The sequence below is a fragment of the Lipophrys pholis genome (genome assembly GCF_963383615.2).
Source record: "Lipophrys pholis genome assembly, chromosome: 10".
Classification (NCBI taxonomy): domain Eukaryota; kingdom Metazoa; phylum Chordata; class Actinopteri; order Blenniiformes; family Blenniidae; genus Lipophrys; species Lipophrys pholis.
Window position 1 is genome coordinate 4252507 of NC_137640.1, and position 23776 is coordinate 4276282.

Consider the following 23776-nt stretch of genomic DNA (forward strand, 5'->3'; position numbering starts at 1 on the left):
ATTTCTCTTCATTACACTCAGCCATTGATTTCCCCAGTAAAAATGTGTTCCGGTGAAAGAAAGTTAATTTACTTCAAATTCCACAAAAAGAAAACAACATTTTTCAGTGATACTTCATTTATTGTAACACACCATGGGAGTATTTTAAAGTATGTACTGTGGCTGCGCATATTGAAGAAAGAAAACCCAGTTTCACAGCACATTTCTGTCTCATTTTCATTGGATTTTTTTTTTTTTTTTTACTATTTTGCCCGGCAGGTAAGCCAAGTTTGATATGTCTGCTTATCTTTCCCTCTTTATACCCAGCTCCAAAAAGACAAGTCAAGTGAAAACAACTTAGGTGACTTCTGTCGGCTATCAGCTCTCCTGTCTGGCTTTGTCACGGCGGAGGGGCGCGGAGGCAGAAAAGATTTGATTTGGAAGCACTGAGGCCTAACCCTCCAAACACCGCTCATCCTCAGCTGAATGAGCAGACAGATGCAGCCCGTCCTGGAAGCCAGAACAAAATCACAACTCCGCAAAGGACAAAAGTCCCTCCTGTCCTGGTTATCGACTCTGAACCAGTCTGGAGTCTTGTCCCGCACAGCGTTGGCGGCATTTTGTGACTTCAGTCACCGCCTCAGACGAGAGATTAGGATTTATTTGTTTGAGTACGTTTTGGAGAAACGGTGCAGTGGCTTTGGCCTGAGCCCAGAGAGCTCCAAATAAAGTCTTTTTAAAACAAAACAGGAGTATAATTTATAATCTGTAGTTATTCTTAGATTTTTTCCCAATTAAATCATGTAGGTTTTGCTTTTTCCCATAGTTATTTACTCTGTTTCAGCAGAATTTTGAATAATGTCCCAAATCTTGGAATAGTCTGGATAATCCTGGGAAACAAGACCTCCATTAAGGGGACGGGATCCTAGAAAAAACAGTGCAGTGCGTCCTTGGAGGATGTCAAAATTATATTCACACAAGCCAAAGAAAACCAGAATAACTCGATAGAATCAACAACAATTTATTTTATATAAAATGGGAATACATTTAGTTTCCTTCACGAGAATCTATGAATTTTTCTGCCGCCAACAACATTAATTTTCATTCATTTCATACGTCAAGCTGTGGTCCCGATTCAGCTTTATTTTCATAACGGTCAAAATTCAGCAAAATCTGATAGAAGTTGAAGTTGATTTATTATCAAACTTCAAAAACTCCTTGATTCGCCATCTTCTGAGTAAACTGGAACAATATAATTAAAGATCATTATCTTCCTCTTGCTTGTAGCAAAGAATGGAAATCCGGCAAAAGTGAACACGTGGCGGTGCCAGTTTTGGAGGAGTTAAAAAAACAAACAAACGAAAAAGACTATTTAAACGTTTGACTGTGAGCTATTTTCAGAGCTATGCATCACTTTGTGGAGACAAACAGTGACGGCTGAGTTACCAACCGAGCCCATCAACGCCGCAGTCCGTGGCCATAAACACATCCAACCACAATGTCTGAGGAAAAGCCAGTGTTTGTTTGTTCGTTTTGTCTTCGGTTTAGATGCAGAGTCGACTGCAGGATGGGTGGAATGCACGCAAGTAGCCGAGCGTGAAGGACGTTTTCAAACACTGAGTCATCTGCAGTGTCTCCCTACATCTCGTTGTACATGAAATCATGTAAATTGAAAAAGACACACAGATCTGTTCAGCTCTGACATCTGTCATCTCTCCCCTCTAATTTTCTGGCAACGAGCATTAATATCCTGAATAAAGATCAGACAGATCGCGCTGGAGCCATCGTGAAAAGATAAGAGTGACTTTTGTCACTGGCAAAGAAAATTGCCTTGACGCTGACTGAGGCGAAAAGACAAATCCGACTCCCGATGAATGAAAAACATGAAGGCAAGACAAGAAACCAAATTAAAGTCAGTCTGAAACAGTTTACCAAGTTATTTTTTTTTAATGGTTTAAAGGTACAGTAATGCTACTGTTTTGTTGTGGGTGCCGATAATGAGTCACTGTCCGAGTTCGTCATAGTTTTTTTTTTTTTGTCACTGTCTAAATCTGCTGCAGCTTCTTTCTTGTTGTAGCATTTATGGCTGGAGAAGTGGTAAAGTGACTCGCTACACCACCTTGTGTTATAATGTGGTACTACCTTCGGGGTTCCTTGAAAACCTTCTACAAAATGTGGCAACCTTTTATTGATTACATTCACATTTACTCTTCAGTCTTCTCACTTCTTTTTGCAACTTATCTATTCTGTTTATGCCTGTTTTCCTTTAATTAGTTTGTTGTTGTGTCTGTTTTCATATCTCTCAAAAAAAAAGAAGAAATTATCTGAGATCATGACTACTGACCAGTAAAACTGTACAGTTCCACCTGTGAAATTTCAATAAATAAAACTGGAAAATAATAATAATAATGTGGTACTACAGCTTCTTAACTCTTGTGTTTTATACCTTCATTAAAAAGGTTATGTTTTAGGCCATGTGTATTTATTTATTTATTTATTTATTGGTTTGTATGTATGAGTTTTACCAAAATATTAGAAAAACTACTGACCCAAATTGCATGAAATTTTCAGGGACGACTTATCATCACCCAAGGATGAGCAGATTAAATTTTCAAACACAGCAGCTCCTGGAGAGACAAGATATTTTCTCCGTTGTGGATACACAGGAACTCCGCGGTGCGCCGCCTGCTAGCACACTGCTAATTCCAGCTATCATCTCGGTTCGGCGAGTATCCAGAAACACCGGCGTGAACGCACTGCCACGGGCAGTTGTTTATTTATGTGCCCCCTCTCAGTGTTTCACACAGTGATGTCGCTACCTGACATGCTAGCTAGCACTGAAATGAGCTAACGGCTATCATGCCAGCGATGCTAACTCGGTTCCACAAGCAAATGTGGCGTTGGCGAAGCTATTCGCTCTACCGAGTGTAGTTCTAGTTTGTAAAGTGTTGTTCTTCTATGTTTCAGACACAATTTGAGACAAAGTGGAAAGTTGCATGTTTGAGTGCGTTGGGCTTGGAGCATTTTAAGTTTTATACTTGTTTACCTCTGAGTATAAATGTTTTTTTTCTTTAAGGTTAATTGCTGACTGCAAAATTTGGTGTATTTGGTGTATGTGATGTGTTTCCTTTGTGTGTAGATTGTACGCTGCCTTCGACTCCATCATCCAGTAACCTTGAATTGAATACAGCAGCACCGAAGATGGATGGATGAATGAATGCATAAGCTGACATATTTGATCAGTCCTTTGTTCGTCACTCATGCTTCTGTCTTGCTTGACTGGCTCTTCAGATCTGCCGCTTATCTTTTTTTATTAAATTTTTCTCTTCATCTCCATCTCCTCCACCAATCAGCCCCCCCCATCCCTTCCCTCTTTCCCTCCACTCCTCCCTCAGTGGACCCCGTTCATGTCTTCTCTCCCCATGCCGATGTTCAGATTGACAGTAAACAAGTGAGGTTCTCCTTTGAAGATGTTTCCACAGGCAGTGATTCGGGAGATGAGAGCAGAATCTGCCGTTGTCGTATACAGTGAACACAACAGAGCGCGGATTTCCCCGACGAACATCAACCGACCGGATCACACGCAAACACAACACTGTACACTTTTCTTTATTTTTTGAATTCTGTTTTTTCATCTCATCTCCCTTTTGGTGTAGCCTATTATAACTCTCAGTTTGTCCATTTAAATGTAATGATCCAATACTGCAAGCAGTCAACATTAGTCCTGATAGACACACTAATGTATACAGGATTTCTGGTTGCAGCGTCTATCTGAGGTTCAGGTCGTGTAGATTTTAAAAGTCCAATGCTCCAAAAACCCCTCCGTGACCTGCTGTCCTCAACTCAACTGATATATATATATATATATATAAATATATAAAACATCCTCTCTCACCTCCCTGCAGAACCAAGCACTGGACCCGGGGCACAGAGCTGTCTCCTCAAACCCATCAGACTGCATTGATCCAACTACTTTAAAATCGCTCCGGAAATCGTGCATATCTGTTCTTTCAATCTGTGATTTAATCTGTGTTGGTGGACTCCAAATGCTCTCCTTTATTTACATGGGATTCAACAAAATGCCGTCTGTCTTGTACATACATGTTATAGAGTATTATTTCAAACTCTCTTTCCAATTCTTGAAACCCTGAAAGCAAGCTGATGTCTGTCCCACTGCTAAAAGTTCACTCGGTTATTTCCTCCTTCTCCATTTAGCATTATAGGATGACACAAAGACAAATACATTTAAATTCAGAACATTTTCTTTGTATTACTTTTGCATCCATTCTGTTCTTCACTTCAGCTCATCTGTTTTCGCCACAAAATGAAAGGACATTGATGCTTTATTAATTATTCAGTCATTTAACTATAGAGCTGGGGTTTTCCCCAAAAACAAAAACTATAAAATAAGAAATTAAATATCTCTGATATCTTTGCTTTACTTTGTTTTTACTCTCTCATCAATCAGATAAAATTTTCTTTCAGACATCTCAAAGATATAAAAGTGGTGTTAAATGTTAAAATTTCTAAGATGGGATGTGGTTTATTCATTTTTTGGGGAAAAAAAAGAAAAAAAAGAAAATCAAGCATCGATCAAACTTGCTTTATGTCAATATTTAAGTGAAAGTAAAGAAAATAGAACTCTAAATAAAAATGCATAATTACTTTCATAGTGCTTTAGCACAGATTTAAAATATATAAAGTATGTCGGTCACATGCTGAAATTGTTCTTTTGACATGAACCGACCTACATTCATGACACTTACTACATAAACAACATAAAATGAGTTGGTAACACTACAGGGATTTGGTAAAGAAGCCAAATAAACAAACAAACAAACAAACAAACACATAAGTAAGTAAGTAAGTAAGCAAGCAAGCAAATAAACAAACAGTCTCCTTTTAATATTTTAAAACTCCAAAGAGAAATGCATGGTAGAAGTTAGTTGAAGTGACAGATTGTGATATAAAAGGTGGATTTTGTGGAGGAACTCTGGTCTTTTTGTTGCAGAAAGCCACTTAAACACAATATTTTATTTTACTCTGAAAGGCTGGTTTGTGTATATATTTATTTGTCCAGGATACCAAAAAGTATAGAATTTAAAGCTGGTGAAGTTAACGTATCAAATAAATGTGGCCAAGCTTCATTGTATGACTGGCTTTTGCTTTAGTTTTTGAAATTATCGAGTGCCGCTTTAGTTAAAGTCCTAATAAGACCTAAAAAAAAATTTATAAATTTAATTAAAGTTAACATAATTATGTCCAGATCTTCTGCTACTGATGAATTTAGAGTATCTTTTCACTCTTTCTAGCATAACAGCATGTTCTTTATTTTATTTTTTTTAATGTTTGAGGCTTTACTTGTTTCGTACACATTCACACCAAGGTGGAAAATCTACCAAACAGGAAATCAACCGTCCGAGTGAGAAAACAAGATCATCATTGAAGAACATGAGCGAATCTAAAAGGTATATTATTGTCAATATGCAGTTTGCTGGGAGCCGTTCCTCTTAGTGGTACAAAAAAAACAACTTCCACTTTTGGTCAATGACTCATTTATACTCTCCTATTTCTGATTGTAACTTTACATACCAACAGTAACTAACGTTCAAAGGTCTTTCAAAGGAGGAAAGTTAAAAAAAACAACAACAAAAAAAATTATTGAATGAGAATCACTAAAATGCAAAAAGCAAATGTGAAATGCCATTAACAGATAAAGTACAGCATTCGTCTTTTTATTAATGCACCAAAATGACTTCTTGAACTCAACGTGAGAAACAGAAAAAAAAATAAAAATCTCTTTCATTTATTTTATTCTTCTATTATGTTGGGAAAATGTTGCCAAATACATGTTTTTTTAAATGTCCTCTTTCTTCTTATTAACTGCTAATCATCACAGAGAAAAATAAAAAGACTGCTGCAGTTTTATTTGGAATATCAAATTCAACTGATCAGACTTGAAAATGAGCCTTTCAATGCTCAACTGCTACATCAACTAAAATGTTTGCAAAAACGTCAGTGCTTTTTACTTTTTAATATTTTTAAATGCCAAGTTTTTTTGTTTTTTTTTGCCATTCTGGGAACCTGCTGGCAAGATTTCTCACAATAATTTAGCCTCTGGGGAGAAGAGCCAATAACTCCGAGGCTCTGGAGTCGCCAACACTGATCAGCTGGGAGAAGCGGCGCTGTTTATAGTCCAATAAATCTTGGAATGGCCCGGCAATTAGTATGATGATGCCTTGGCTCTGTCGTAGATCTCCAAGGGTGGATGCAAATACACGTTTAAGAGGTCAATGAAAAGCTTACAGCCAAGCGGTGGTGTAGTGGAGAGCACTGATTGACAGCACCACTGGTTTGATTCTGGGCCTTTCCGCACCAGGTTCTTATATCGCTAATATTGTTTTACTATCAATTGATTCCACGCAGAATATAACGCGTCTCGGTTGGTAGAGTCGTTTGGTTTGATTTCATCTGTCCACATGGTGAGACACCGACGCACAGATTGCTTTCAATGGATGGTTGAGCAGCTTGCGTGGACTGCCGCCCCTTTACCCGGTGTCGTATAGAATTGTGACCCCATGGGTCACTTTTCTTTTGAGAATTATGACCCATCTGTGAAACACATGTTGAACAACTTGTCAGGTTTGATTATTATACATGAGTAGAATTCTCTCATTCCACTCTATGTAGTGCAGATAGATCGTATACGACAACGTATCAAAGCATTGGGGGGGGGGGGGGGGGGGGGGGGTCTCTTTACATAACAGTGCTTATACCCTGTGAAAATGCCACTTTTTGAAAACGGCTCCTAAAGTAGAACTTTTTTGAAACTTTTGAAAACACTAAGGCTCCGTCTCCAGGTGGACGGCGGAAACGTTGCTACTGGTCATGTGCATCAGAGCTGTGGTAAAGAGTTCATGATACATGCTCAGTAGATGGACAATAACAACAATGTCTGTCCCCACAGTGTCATGACTCCCAGTCCATATTCTCCTGGGACTTGGTTGTTTTATTTTGACAGTCACCAGTACATACTGGTACCCCAGTGCTCTACACACCTTCCTTGAACAATACCAAAGTAATTTTTGTTGACGAGTCGCCATGCTGTCGCTGCAGAGGCCATGAATGCCTTTCAATTTTTATTATTTTTTGCAATGATTGGGAAACCGTTGAGGAGAACTTGTTGGCAACTGTTCTCCAAGTAACTTCTCCATTTGTTGACTGAACGGTCACTTCCAACGCATTCATCTCTTTTCTGTCAACTCACTTTTTTAAGTATCAAAACACTCCTTGACTCCGCGCCACTTCTCCAGTTGACCTCCAATTATTGGCAGTTGACAGGTCCACTAAGAGATTTGTCACTCAAATGCAAAAGCCTTTATCGCCTCCTGCAAAGTCATGTAATGTTTCTTATGTTGGACATCCGTCATCATCTCTGTCTGGCTTGCTTTCTCGGCATCTATCTCTTTCCCGATCACCTTTTCTCTCTGTCAATTTGCCTGAATAAATGTACCTTCTCGGTATCTCTGTCCTTCTATCTCTCTCTCTCCGCTATACATCAAGCTGCCAGTGAGCTGGATCCCCGCGGCAGAGATCTCGTCTTCAGCGGCAAAAGGACAGTGAGATACATTATTTATCGGAGATTACCCACAGACGGTCGGCTGTGATTTTTGCGGTCGGGTTGAAAGTCTTGGCAGGAGCGAAGACGAGGGGACAAACGGGGGAAAATAATGCAATGTTTGAATAAAAACAGCAAGCGAAGAGGGAATTCCCACTGATTAAAGCCGTTTTCTACGTCCCATGCCTCTGCTGATGAACCAATTCATTCATCTTCTCCCCTCATCCTGCGTCCACACACTCGGCCCTCCTCACAAAGCCATCGCTCTGTGTAAACCAGGCAGATGGATCTCGGAGGACGGCGCATTTTAGTGGGAAATTAGTGATTTATTAACCGTCTCGGCTAATTGAACCTAAAAACAATTGTTTAGAGAGTTGTGTCGGTGAGCCCCCCCCCCCCCCCCGATCACCAGCTGAAAACTGGAGTCACGGGGGCACCGCCTGGAATCGCTTCCATCAAACACTCTGATCTCCTCGAGGAAATTAGCGGGATGGCCAAAAAATGAACACCAGTGTCTGGGGCACATCTGTGTGGAGGAAGGTTCATCTGTCAGGTGTGTTTTAGAGGCCGAGGTGGAGGTGAAATTACTTCAGTGTCTCAATGGCTGTGAAGAAGCAAAGCTGCAACACGCACGCACACGCACACGCACGTTTAATTTCTATCATCGCCATCATCTACTGTATACTGTTATATTGTGCAATAACTATTTAAAGTTCCTCTACCAGAATCCACTCGAGAAAAATGAAAATCTTTAGGAGCCGGTTTTAGTCGTTGATGTACGTTCTGTAATGCGTCGTCAAAACCTTTCTGAAGGAAATTCATCACTACCCTCAGTAAAACGTGTATTTTCAGCATTTAGTTTTCGTGGAACGTCTTCTGGTTTGTCGATATCATGGCACAGAGGAAACTCCCCAACTATCCCGAGGCGTTGTACACAAGATCCCGTCTGTCGCGAGATCTCGATTCGCACTGGAAAAACGATCTAGAATCCATTTCACAACATTTCAGACTCTTTCTTTGAGAAAGTCTGGGGTTTTTTTTCCAGGCTGAATCGGTCAAATGTTGATATGTTCACTGGAGCTGACCTACGCCGTCTTTGATATCCCAGAAACCCTTGCGGCAGGTTTCCCAAGATGACGTCAGTCAGCAACACGTAAACACAGTTTGATGGCTACAAATTCCAGTTTCTTTCTAAACATATCGACTTTGGTGGGATTGATTTAGGGTTGGAAATGAGTGGAAATAAGTATGATGAGCTTGTTTTGGTGTTTTGCTTTATTCTTTGTGTAGAAGTGAGACCTTTTTATGGGAAGTATATTTTAAAGATTTTTTTCTGGAAGAGTAACTTTAATTTCCTCATTCGTTTTATGGCATTGTCTGTTATCAGTAAATGCCCTGGGCATGACTTTGGTCAACGACGGTGGTTTTTAAATGCGCTTTATGCATAACTGTTGAATGCCCATCCATCTCTCTTCCTTTAATAAGCTATGAAGAATGTTTTTGACTTGGAGAGGACATCTGTCAATTTACTACATTTTATTTTAATTACCACGGTATCGCATTCAGGCTCGCTGGGGCACGAGAGCCAATTGTAGCTGAAGTAAGGATCCACCATCCATTTGAATTGATGCACTGCTGCGTCGTATCTAACGGCATCGTTTAAGACGTTGTTTCACACACAGTTGAGTCGGGCGTGAGTTGGATGCGTGCCATTCCTAAGCCTGCAAAATGTAAAATGTGAACGACGTCTCAAGTGGAGGCGCATCGAAAATGTTGTCGCCTAAATGACGGAGCACTTCTGTGACAATGTCAGAAAAACAAACTTACTGTAGTTCAACGTCAAGACTTTTCTCTTAAAACGGTGTCAAACGCCTGAAGTTCATCTTCTCACACACGTGTGTGTGTGAGAGGATGAACTGGCTTCTGAAATTGAGAATCAAACCTGGAATAAGCCCCTTTCTGTTTTGATATCACTCAAACTTTGTTTCCCCGTCTTTAATACCAGCCTCAACCTGTTTTCTCTCCCAGAATGAGAAGGGAACACCTACACCTTGTTGACAGAGAAGTTTGTCTTCAAACAGCTCCTTAGCGTCAAGTATACTCCGACTGAACTCGCGCTCGACACAAAACTCAGACCGTTGAAAATATCGAGTGAAACTCACCGGCGAGCCAATAAAATGGAGCGAAGTTCAGTGTGTGTTTACATGGCTGACGTCTCATGATTAATAAATCACAAACCCTGATATGTAGCATCAGGAGAGAAGCGATAGAAGAAGAAACGAAGCGCACGAGCACCATGTTTGCAAAGACTTGTTAAAGCGGGAGTTAGCCCTGTGTCCGCGGCGAAGGAGCTGCGGTTTGTTTATAAAATAAAATAAATAAATAAAACAAACATAGGACGCTGAGAGGCTATTGAATCCAATTTTCTCCACCAAGCAGTGAGTTCTCATTGGAAATAGCCTGGCGTCATTTAATATCAGTGCCTTTCAATGTCAGTGAAAAAGCCATTGATCGCTGGCTCCAATGGTGTAATCAATAGTCTAGACCAGCCTGAAGGAATTTCAAATGCAGCAGAAGTTATATTAACCCCCCTCACACACGTCATGCCCTCAATTGTCATATTAGTTTATGAAATGTGAGCCAGAGGACCCACCAAGACACACCTACAAATACGGGAGTCAGGGGAATTGAACTACACTCACATTAGAGTAATCACATCGTATTGGCAGTTTTATGAGTATTGTTTCAAGGATTTATTTGTATTCATTCGGATTTTTTTGTTGTGTGTAATGCTATTTGTTCTCATGTAGTGAATGTGTGTGTGTGTGTGTGTGTGTGTGTGTGTGTGTGTTCTTTCTCACTCGCCAAACAGCCATAAATCACCATTACATGTCAGTAACATTATTTGTCTCGCTGCTATAGTCTCTCTATTCCTCTGTTAAAGCCTGCTTCCTCTATGTCTGTCTCTCTCTTTTCATTAGTCTGCCCCCCCTGTTATAGTCTGTGCTCTCTCTCTCTCTGCCCCCCCCCCCCCCCCCCCCCCCCCCCCACCCCCACACACACACACTCACACACACTTTCTCCTCAGGAAGAACATCTGACACTGATACAGTGAAATGTTTTAAATATTTAAATATTAGTTGTTTGTAAGTTAAAGTCTTCCAGCTATAAGTGTTATATAACTCAGAAGTTGTCAGCTGCTCCCACCCAAAGTGTGGTAGCCTCTCAACAGGTGGAACATTTCAACATAAGGCGCAGTTATTCTGTTGCATGTGAAACGGGTGCAGGTTTTACTGCATTTGGGCAAAAGGAGACTGTTGTCATGCTCACTCAAAACTTTCCGCGCTATTTGCCAATGACTGAAATGTGATTTATCAGAGAAGCTGAGTTAAGCGTCACTTGAGCATTTCAATCACCCCGTTCAAGGTATGAAATTCAATTTGACACGCGTATCCGAGGAAGAAGAGGCTGGAGCCGCTGACTGACATTATATGATTTGATAGCGTCGACACAACAGCCACAGCTTCGCTCCTCCACAACGGTTTATATCCACCACAACCAACAGATTTAATGAGAATAAACAAGGAACACAGGACTTTCTTAAAAAAAACTTTTTAACGTTGTAATATAAGTGGGCATTAAGCTTTTTTTTTTATTTTTATAACTCCCATTAAATAAAAAAACACATCATGTAGAGTATGATTGTAACAATAACAACATTAAATAGCTTATTTGCGAGGTGTCATTTAGCCGCAGTGGCGGGATCGTCCATTATCAGACATAAAACCCCACACTTCACACTTTTATTATCTCCATAATCGTCTCTTTCTACTCTCGGTACATGAGTGTGCTGCTGTCTTATTGCTGCAGAAGTGGTGTAAAGATTAGAGAGACGAAGTGATGACACCAGCACCTGATAAGATCTTGACCTGGACGGCTCGACTTTCCTCTTGTCGGTCAGTTGGACTGACGTATTCATGCAAAAAAGGTTAATTAGTATGAGATTTAAATATTGTAACGTCGACAACTTCATAACCACTCACATGGTTATTGTCGATGATAATACAAACACTGAATTTGGCATTTTGCTCATAATACGCCGCAGAGAAAGACAGATTTTCTGAAAATGCTAAGGCTAACTGCTAACTCTGCGAGCAAAACATGAAGGCGTAGCAGCCCGGCATAAAGCTTTTAAAGCAGAGGTTTTTATTAATGCTAATTGTAAATGCTAATCACCTGCGGGCAGGATTCAGTCGTCCCAAAAATGACAAACGCAAAAATAATAATAATTGGTGGAAACGACAGAAACACACAGGAGCCTTGTATAGCATTAATGCTAACGCGAACAGCTGGTTCAGTAAATGGAGGTGACACAGCAACGAGTTTGGAGTTTCTTATAAAAGTAAGCAAAAGGTTTGTGTACCTGAAGCAAAAGACAATGTGATTTTACTTCCAAAGTTTACTCCAATCCCAAAAATAGTTTTGACGAAATCACATTTTTATTATTGAGTAGCGCCGTCTCTCCAGGAGATCAGTTTATTGGAAAGAGAGGTATTGGATTTGTCTGAGAGAGGATTTCAGATATTCCAACAGTTCTGGGCCTTTATTTGAATTTTATTTTATTTTATTTTTTTTTTATCTCTTGATGCCTTAAATAATCTTTGGGTGAAAAATGTGGATGCCAGGTGGACCAGCTCATCACTTTGACACGCAGAAACTTTCAAAACCTTTCCTGAAAGAGATTTTATCTGAATGAGAGCAGATGTTCTCTCAAACCGTTTTATTTAAAGCACTGATAGTGTCTTTTGAGATGTTTTTAACAAACTGCGTTCTCCAGTTGAGTTCATAACCGTTTGCAGCGGCCTGAAGTTCACAATCATTCAGTTATGAACCTTCAGCTTGGTCCCCTGGGCAGATTTCTCCTGATTCTGTTAATCTTTAGCTGTTATTAAATACTGCACACGGTGGGGAGAAGTTGAGGGACGTTCCAGACACAATCTTTAAACATTGTTTGTTGCGGATTGGTAAAATTCCGCCAATCTTTAAAACTGACAGGCTGTGTATTTTGGAAATACCCGATATTAATTGTCAGATGTCAACGTTCCCAGTCTTTTGTTGCCTCTGAATTTTAATTCAAGATGTGTTGTTGAGCCAATATTTACCATTGAACGGTAAACAACGGCAGTCCCAAAAAGCTAATGTGTAACAGAGCCTATTTTTATAGATGACTGTTTTTTTTGCAGGCGATAAACTTGAAGTATTAAATTGAAATTCTGGTGTCGTCGTGAAAAAGTCAGAGGATCACGGAAGAATTTCGACCCGAATTAATTCAGTACCTGCCAGCAAAACCTCCGCTCTGGGGTGAAAAACCAACACACGGGGTGACATTCCTCTGTAAAGAACCGGGACACTTGAATGGCTTGAGAACGACTGTCTTAAAAGGTTAATTTTCATCTTGGACAATTCGATCTCGATCGTTACCGCAGTTGAAAGCAAAGACCCAGCCTCCAGACGGAGAAACACTCCGACTCCGCTCTGGGCTAAGAACCCGCCGCTTAAAATCACTGAAATTGCACCTAAACACAGTCATTCATTTCAGGAGGAACAGGCAAACACACACACACACACACACACGAGGTGACCTCGTCGGTATTCTGATGAAAAGCCCCTGCTCTACCACTCGCACTTCAATTCCACATAATAGAGGCCAGGTCATTCATTAGCTTCCTTTAAGCTGTCGATGGGGACAAGAAGAGTCTGAGCGAGCGAGCATAGGTCAGAGAGAGAGAGAGAGAGAGAGAGAGACCCACAGCCTGTGTATGTGTTAGAACTGATAGGCCAATAAAATCTTTTTTACTTTGATTTAAAGCCCAGCCATTTTTTTTTTTTCTTCACCAGTAGTTAAGAGCGGGACTGAAGTTGGCTTAATCTTCTACTTAATCCCACTCTCGCAACCTTCAACATGTCAAAACACGCTCGCACAAAACCACACCGTGCTTCAGATCACATTTTAATCACGTTTGACATGTACACCCTCGCTGATTTATTCATTAAGCCACAGTGTTTTCATTTATCAATCCTCTGTGAGCGCTCCTCCTATAATCTCTCGACGACCTCTTTCTCACTCCACTCGTTTTCACGCCGAGTACTACTTTCTTCTTTTCACTGTTGTGAGCATGAAGGGAAGTTAAATGAAGGCTCACTTCATTTGCCAGGAACATTTATTTACACTATTATGTAGGGATGTCCCGATCATACTTTTTTGCCCCCGATACCGATCCGATTTTTCAGAATTGAGTATCGGCCGATACCGATACTTTCCCGATCCAATATTCACATTGCTATTGCAAATATACTCAATAGTGTATTTTTGGAGCAACTAAGATGTCTGAAGCTAAAAGCACTATTGGCAGAAGCTTTGTTTAGCTTGAAATTATTGTAAAACTCACTTATTAAATCAAAATTCTTCTCTTTCTTTTTAGTTGTTGTTGTAAACTGAGGGAACATCCACACGACGAAAAAACGATCTTTGTTCTCCCTGGCCTTCTCCCAAAAAACCGTCCACACCTCACTATGAACACGGCTCAACACGAGGCTTCAGGGCATGTAGTACACATGCCAGGCCTTTAGGGGCGCTGTGACTCACCAAACACTATAAAAAAGCAGAAGAAGACAGACCACATAGAAATTTAGAAGTAGACTCCTGCACATAAACACATAAACCACTATAAATAACTCTAGTTTTATAGGTCTATGGCCCCACTCCGCCTGCTTCTAGCTTCTGCAGCTCGACCGGAGCTTCTAGTCCCTGATCGTTGTGGTTATTAGGGGACGTTGCGGACCGCGTTTTTTTTTTTTTTTAGATTGGCGGCGTGATCGGCTGGATTTGCCGATCCCCGATCACTCACAAATCACTAATATCGGCCCGGATCCGATATCTACCGATCGGATCGGGACATCCCTACTATTATGTCAAGGGCCGCACGGTGGCACATGTTAACGCCCATGAATCTCTTATTTCAAGACATGCTCGAGTTCATAAAGCCTAAAATTTACTAGTTAGCTGTGCTTTCACGCCGCAAACACGCACACGTACACACACACAAAATAGAGATAATATTAATTTATTGATGACTGCGATTTCTTTTGAAGTGAGCAGAGGCCAAAACCAGGAAAAGTAGAGAAAATGAAAAAAAAAAAAAAAGAAGAAATATGCTTTTGAGCATTGTGTGAATGAGTAAATAAAGTATGGTTAAAGCTACATATATTTGGAAAATATTAGATTCAATTAAAGCAATACGCAGCTTAGATTTGGATATAATTCTATCTTGTATAAACCAAATAACCTTATCTACCTCCCTCTGTCAATCACCAGATATATCGACAACAAATACAATCAGCAGTTAAAAAAGTATTTTATCGGCAAAAAGTCTCACAGACCTTCTGCTGGCATTGTTTATCATCATTACAGTTTCTTGATTTTATTGTTTTTGTCATTGTTAGGTGCATTTTAACAGCTCTGAATACGAAAAAGCCAGACATTCACAAAAATGTAGTTTTAATGATGGTCCCGACTAAAAACAACATTGCTCATAGTTATGGCGAAAACACCATGGTACACGCACACACACACACACACACACACACACACACACACACACACACACACACACACACACACACACACACACACACACACACACACACACACACACACACACACACACACACACACACACACACACACACACACACACACACACACACACACACACACACACACACACACACACACACACACACACACACACACACACACACACGGCCTCAGGGCTCTGGTTGCCACGGAGCATTTTGGTATGTGTCACTTTCCATTTTGTATTCTGAACTGTCTGCGTGTGTGTGTGTGTGTGTGTGTGTGTGTGTGTGTGTGTGTGTGTGTGTGTGTGTGTGTGAGATAATGAGGCAGTGTGTGCTTCACCCGGCTAACCCTCGGACTAAAACCATCGAGTCCTACGAATTGGCAGCTAAAGTGGAAAACTGGGAGAATTTTTCTCTTTAAAAAAAGAAAAGAAAAGAAAAGTGTCACACTGCTGGACTCTGTTTTGACTTTGTCTCTGCACGGCTCATTTCTGCAGCAACGCGATCACCCCCCGAGACATCTTCAAACTCCTTTCTCAGACCCCAACAATGACAAGCCCGCAGGGCGAGGAGGAATTACTGCTGCCGGATAAATCCTGTGTGGTTTTATTGGACGCCGTCAGGATGTGACTCAGACAGACGCTTTGATTCGAGAGGAGGAGGAGCAGAAATTGTTTTAACCTCCAGATGACAAACAGACTGAAAACACTGGGTACCTCAGACTCAGTGCTCTGACTTCTTCAATCTTGTAATTATACGGAAGCCAAGTTTGACAAGCTGGTTATTGCAGGATGTGAGCAAAGCTAAATCTACCACTAACTCTGGGAAAAAAACCCAAATAACTACGAGGGGAGTCCACTTAACCAGTTACTGCAAATCCCCAAAACTAGTAGTTACTGTAAAAAAGTAACTCATGCATCACTTCTGTGTCCCTCAATTAGATTTGTCTTTTCAATGTGTACATAGATGTATTTCTGTAGTGTTGCTGTGACACATTAACTGACTGGTCACCTAAGTATCAAGGTAGTACTGTATCAAGATTAATGTATCAATGTATGTACTGTATCGTGACTAATGCATCAAGGTATGTATTGTATCGAGGTACGTATTGTATTGTGACCCATGTATCAAGGTACGTACTGTATTAAGGTGTGCAGTATATTGAGGCCCGTGTATCGAAGTAAGTATTGTATTGTGACCCATGTATCAAAGTACGTACTGTATTGAGGTATGTATTGTATCGAGGCCTGTGTATTGAGGTACGTACTGTATCAAGGTACGTACTGTATCGAGGACTGCGTATCAAGGTACGTATTGTACCGTGACTAATGTATCGAGGTACGTATTGTATTAAGGTATGTTTTGTATCAAGACCAATGTATCAAGGTTCGTACTGTATTAAGGTACTTAATGTATTGTGACCCATGTATCAAGATACGTAGTGTATCGAGGCCCATGTCTCGAGGTATGTAATGTATGGAGGGCCATGTAAGTATTGTATCATGACTCGGTTATCAAGGTACCCATTGTATGGTGACTTCCCTGAGCGCCCCTGCACAGATTGCGCCCTGGGCGGCTGCCCACTTCGGACGTAGCAAAATCCACCACCAGAAGCAAACGATAATGCTATGACTTTGAGCTAATGCTATTTTTACTTATTGTGGGACATATTTCATGTTGTTTGAAACTTTCTGTGCAAATTGTCTCCAGGGTAAAAGCTTGAAAACTTTGTATCAGCCTCACCTTTTTCTTGGACTTGAAGACGTTACAGCGGAACACATTGCTCTGTCCGTCTCTGGCGATGTAGCTGAAGATCTTCAGATCCTGGGAGTCGTGAGACACGTAAAATATCCTGAAAGGGAATAAAATAGGTCATTAAAAAAAGAAAAAAAAAGCACAATATAATGCGAAACTGCAAAGGAGCCTGGAAGCGTTTCTGAACGTATCTTAAGACGCAAAATAGGCACTCAGCCTGTTTCTCCGGGGTTTCAACGTGACAAAAATAAACATTATTTTATGTTTTTTTTTTAATCCAAAGGCAAAACACCAACTTTTAGCTTCCAAGTTAAAGAAAAAAATTAAATAAAAAATAGGCTGAGAAAGTTATGATTAGATAAGAAGAGAAAGTCTTAAACAAAAAGAAAAGTATCTCAGCAGCTCAGTGACACACAGTGAAAGTTGGGTAAAGTTTAATAAGCAAAAATAAATGCTTCAAACAACAACCGTGACATATTTTTAAGCATAGGAGCGACATCGGAGCTAATGCTATTATAACAGGAAACACCCACTGAAATAGGACACTTGGGGCGAAAGACTATGAGACAAAAATAAGGCTCTGCAGGGGGGACGTGTGCAACCAACAGGGAAGAGATGTACAATATCCTGCAGAGCAGGTAAATACGAAGGAAGAAGTTTAGAAGCGTAAACAGGGAGAGAATAGAGATAATAAACAATAACCTGCAGGAGGGAGAGCGATGTAGGAGTTGGGCTCTATGCTGGATCTAATTTATGGCGACAAAAGAACACCGCAGGAGAGATAAAGTGTCGCAGACGAATACAAGGCTCACACAGAGAAGGCGGAAGTTGCCACAGTCGGAAACAAGACGGATTTAGAGAACAGCATTGTCGGATTGTGTGTATCTTTTCTTTATTCTTATTTTTTTGGGGAGACTGCAAACTTTCTCCGTGAATCCACAAAAGCTCGGAATAATCCCTCCAAAAACATCACGACGTGATAAGTCTGCTCGGACCTATCTGTGTGTTTGGAGACAGTTTGGTCGTGTCCTTTCACGACTTTGTGCAACCAACAACTATTTTAAGTAAAGTCCGTGAGCCACATGATGGTTCTCTGATGTTAAAAGCTGTGTTCACAATAGAAATGCATAGTAACTCTCCCAGGGTCATGGGATCAGCCTCCCTTGCAATGTTTCCCTTAAGACTCCGTTTCTGGGGAAAACGGCAAAGTTTCATTCCGGAGGTCCATTTAGGAAATTAAACATTTTGAAAACGGCTCTCAAGGTGAAAGTTTTTGAAAACGCTCCGTCTCGGTTTAACATGGGGGGGAAAACATCTCTGTGTATACGGCGGAAATGCTGCTACTGCAAACACGGCTATAGTAAACAGTTCTTCTGCACATGCTCAGTGGATGGACAATAACAATGTTTCCTCCAGAGTGTCGTGACTCCCAGTAAATATTCTCCTGGGACTTGGTGGCTTTATTTTGACAGTCACTGCATTAAAAATCCAACTTTATCATCTGTCCATACCAATGTCCCTGTTAATGTTTATAGCGTGTTGTTCTCTGCAGGCATGTGTGTGTGTGTGTGTGTGTGGTTTCATTAAAAAAACAATCAGCAGCACCCAGTCGTGGCTCAACATGAAAACCTAATCACTTTTAGTGTTTCTGTTGTTTGTATAAACGTTGCCGTGTAAATCCTAAATATTTCTGTAACGAAAACGGAAAAATTATGCGCGTTCACTTGAAACGTTTTGTAAATGGAGATGTTGATCTGACCATTTTCCCACAAAAAATAAACAGATTTTTTTTTTTTTTCATCTGCATGTGACAAATTTCCATGTGTGAAGTCAGTGAAACTTAATAAGCAATAAATCTCCTCTTGCGGAGCAGTTAAGGTCAATTTCCACAAAACTTCCGTCACAACCTACTCGTTCCTTTATGGTGTCCACATTTCCACGACAAATGAAAAACCATCAGAGGCAGCGCTTAACTATTTATTATGCAAGTCATGCACTGTATTTAATGACTTTATTGTTTTATTGATCAATCCTGTTTCTTAAAGCCTGACAGTAGCAAATTGATGACAATCAGAGATTTATTCCAAATCAATAAGAAAGCTTTGCTTAACTCAGAAAGATGCTACTTTTGGGAGTATTTAAAAAATGTGATAAATTCATGAAAAAGCAAAAAAAAACAAAAAAAAGGTATTTATTTTTAAAGACTTTTAAAGTCACCAGAGCTTGCAAGTAAGACGTTTTATGATTGACAGATTTTTTCTTTTCTGGAACAATATTTCCTCTGTATAAATCGTATGTAAATCTGAATGCCTGATTGTTTGACTTTTAATTCATCCCACAGACAGATGATCGTCAGCACCTGAAATGTCCAGATGCTAAAAAATACAAAACAACATTTGAGAGAAAGAAAAAGCTTTTTATCGTTTTTTTCACGGCTGCAACTGACAGACTCGACTCTGCTGCTGCTCATCCCACATATGTAATAGGATTGTTAGTCTTCTTATGTATTATTATTCAAATTTCATCCATTGTTGTCTTGTGTAGAAGACCTTTCGTTCACTGGTCAAACATTCAATATTTGACATGTTGCCTACATTTCCCAATCATTTAATCTTGTTTTAAATTCTTTGCGAACAACACAGACATTGGAAAATGACACACCGACAGAGAGAAGAGTGATACCCTAGTTCGAAAAAGTCCAGAAACATTTTGTGCTGCAAACACTTTGCATAAACTCTCACAGAAGTGTTTCATCATCAGACAGTTTCCCGAGCACTTGCACTTAAAGGCCTGCGTAGCGGAGTAAAATAATCTCACAGGGCTGTTTATCGCACCCAGAAAAACATCCCGATCAGATCAAATTACCTCCAGCAGTACTTTTTAAAAAGATTTCCCAGCAGGGATGCGCGCATTTTAGCGAGGGCGCAGCGTTCCTGATTCACATTAGCTGTGCTCGCTATGACTCCTGTCCACTCGTCCCTCCGTCTCATCGCCGCCGTTCAAACTATAACAGAAGGCGGGATGTCGACGGCATAATGGGGCTCTTTGTTGGTGTTGTTTATTACAGTGGGCATGAAATATGAAGTGTGTTCTGCAGGACGCAGCAGAAACCTCAGGCAGAACAGCTTTCTAATTGAGCAATTAGTGGCATATTAAGGAGCCTAAGCATGATGCTGGGAGTTCTTCATCAGAGGGAGACAATGGACAACCACACCAGTGCAAGAAATTAGGTGATTATGCAAATGCTCGTGCCGTCTTTGTGAGAATGTGTGTGAGACCGTGTCGCAAAGCGTGTGCGTGTGCGTGTGTGTGTGTGTGTGTGTGTGTGTGTGTGTGTGTGTGTGTGTGTGTGTGTTTGTGTGTAAGTGAAACCAAGAGGCTCATCTATACACTCTGTGACATTTCTGTGGTATTTGTTCTGGCCTTTTCTCCGGGAGCCACATGAGCAGAGGTCTTGTGGTGTCGATGGTGTTGTTGTCAACCTGCAGAGTACACTGTCAAAATACACAGCGATCTGCAGTGACACACACACACACACACACACACACACACACACACACACACACACACACACACACACACACACACACACACACACACACACACACACACACACACACACACACACACACACACACACACACACACACACACACACACACACACACACACACACGTACGAGGCTTATAAAGACACAAACAAAGAAACACGCATTAAAAAAACACTTAAATGCATTTACACACACACACGTGCTTATATACATGCACCTACACACATATACATACACGTTACTAAACAAACACAGATGTAAACAAACACAACAGGCAGAACAACAAACAAACATTTATGAAAACACAAACGCCTACAAACGTGAATGCGTGCGCGCACGCACAAGCACACGTATAAATACACATTAAAATAAACAAATGCAAGCGTGTAAATACACATATTAACAAGCACAGCAAAAACAAACACACACAAACGTTTGTGAAAACACAAACACATATAAATACACAAATGCAGGCACCTGGAGTGTGTGCTCTTTGTTTGTTCCTGTAAGTTTGATAATTAGGAACACGTTTAAGCAGGACCGAAAATATATTTTGTGTTTAACAAGATCCAAAGGGTATTATTCATTTAAAAGAGAAAACGAGGCCGATATGGGAATTTCTGATCCTGCAGAAATAAGTAAAAGTAAAATTCATCACATAGCTTTTGGTTCCATTTGGTGCAAACAAATAAAAAAAGTAAAAAAAAAAAAGTAAAAGATCTATCTTTTCCGATTGCAAACAATCACACAGGTTTTAAATAAACAAGGGGAATTACCTCTTCACTAAAGCCCCCGATGGTCCTCAAACATTATGAATGTGCACGACAAGCACAAATACAGCAGAATAAACCGTAAAGTCGGACGAGTCCTGTTATACGTGATAAATTCACCGGCTTAGTGTTTCTGGTTTTTCTAACCTGCTGGTGTGTTTATGACTCATCTGATTGTCCAACTCCGTGTGTTTCGCACACTTTCTGGATCGACCCCCCCCCCCCCGTTGTCATACGTGAGTTACTAAACCAAAAGCTTATACTGATGCTGACTGAGCATAGGTTAGGTGTTTCCTCCAGGGTACTGAGGATTCCCACGGAGCTGCTTGGCTTCTCACCTCCCGCAGTGACGCCCAGGCATCAATGACTTTTAAATTGTGACGGCATTTTTTTTCATCAGATTGATAATTTTGCGGCCGTGGCGCCATCAGGCTGTGAAAATGCCCCCTCGGGGGAAACACCACCAAGGGGACGCCATCCGTTGTAGCAGAAAAGTTTTCCCCCTCTTCTGTCAACAAGCACAAAACTATCCCTGACCGTGACATTGTTGAGCATCCTTGCAACTTAACGAATAGTAATGAAAAACTTCAAATGTAGCAATGAGCCTGTTTTTTTTGAATTTCCAAGGTATGAATGTGTGTGTTTGTCCTGCGATGGTCTGGCGACCCGTCCGGGGTGTAACTCCAATCAGCTGGGATCGACTCCAGCATGGTGCAACCCTGCACACAGCAGAGCAGTTTAGAAGAAGGATGGATGACTTTAATTATCAGCTACCGTCGTCAGGGTGCAATTTTCCACTTGGGAATGGAAGACTATAACCCCACCTAAAATATTTCTCATCATCTCATGGTGATCAAAACGGATCAAATGAATGTATTTGATGTTCTATTCTGATCTGCCCTCTCTCCTACCCCCGTCTAAAAAGCCCCCTGTAATAAAAATGAATGTCCCGATTCATTTGCCAAACATCTGAAGCACAGCAGTCGGTCATGTAGTCTGCCAACTGTGGCCTACGGGGCAAATTTCAGTCAGAGATAGAGCGAAACCTCACGTACCACCAGACAAGCGAAGCTGAGCTGAAAGTGAGTGAGAGTGAGCTTCAGCCGGTTGCTGGCTGGGGTGACAAATCCCCGCGCTGTGCCGAGATGACGGCTCAGATACGTCTCCATCAGCTGTGTCTAACAGGGGCGGCTGCCAAGAACCCAGGTGAAGATGCATCAGATAGAAAAGATCCCGGAAAGAGAAAAGGCAGACTCCACAAGAGAGCAGTCAGAGAAGGTTAAGAGCGGAAATAAATCAGGACTACAGCTGCTGCCACTGTCAAAGTTCTCATGTCACAATGGAAAGGGGGGTTTTCTTTACTGTTTAACTCCACAGTCACTGCGGAGGAATGCCACGGAGCGCAGACCTTCGCCAACGCCGCATCTGTTTGCAGAACCAAGTTAGCATCGCTAGCATGTTAGCCGTCGGCTCACACCGATGCTAACTAGTCTATCAGGTGGCAGCATCAGTGTGTGAAGCGCTGAGCGCGGGGGCACACAGATAAACCACGACCCGAGTCATTGCGCTCGCACCGGTGTTTGTAGTTACTTACTTCGGGTGAGTAGTTTTTGCGAAAAGTTGGTAAAATACATTCATACAAACCAAGAAATATATAAATATCTGAAGACAAAAACATCATCTTCACCTCAACTTCCATTGGTGAAGGTAATGATGTAATTACAGGCGGTAATGTTTCTGTAAGCGTGTTATAATCACGTGGAAATTCTTCTTCTCATAATTAATCTACTTGAGCATTGCAAAACAACATTTACCTCATGTATTTGTGTATTAATCTGCATCCAACGACGCCCGCTGCTGCTAGCGTTGCTAGCTGGTTTGACCAGCGAGTTTATCATCATTTAAGCTCTCAACTTGCCTGGCCTGAGACGATAATGAGGCTCTTTACGTGTAAGAGCTGCGTCGACTTTACCAGGTTTGAAGGATTTGGGTTGTTAATGAAAAATGCTGAGAGGAAACACCAGTAACGGTTACAGGAGAGGAAAAGGCAATATATCGGTGTTCTCATGTTTAAAAATGGTAATTTCTGTCCAATTTAATTCTATATAGATTAGCAGAACCTGAACTTTGCAACGTAAAATGAGAAAAATGTCAACAACATGACATTTTTGCATTTTTGATGCAACCTTGTGCGACGATAGGTGAAATAAAGTGTCTCTCATGTCCCCGGAAAGCACTGTGAAACAACTTTCAAATGGATAGAAAACATTGACGATCCAGTTGTGACATTGAGAATCCCACAAATGTAGAAAAAAAAACCAACCTGACTTCATCTCCAATCACTGCAAATAAACTATGCTGTGGTTCAAAACACAAGACGGAGAATTAAAACGAAGACGCGGCTTTCCGGCCACGTCAAAAAAACCGCACACTTTGTATCCCAGCTGATCGATCGTAATCAA

General features: G+C 40.9%; 1 protein-coding gene across 1 annotated transcript in view; it reads right to left on the reverse strand.

Moving 5' to 3' along the window:
- Nucleotides 1–23776, reverse strand: part of LOC308115865 (carboxyl-terminal PDZ ligand of neuronal nitric oxide synthase protein-like) — a 210466-nt gene that overhangs the window by 74899 nt on the left and 111791 nt on the right. The window contains exon 5 of the mRNA XM_080473688.1: nucleotides 16982–17090. Coding sequence (XP_080329814.1) covers nucleotides 16982–17090 — 109 coding nt within the window. The remainder of the gene's footprint in view (nucleotides 1–16981; nucleotides 17091–23776) is intronic.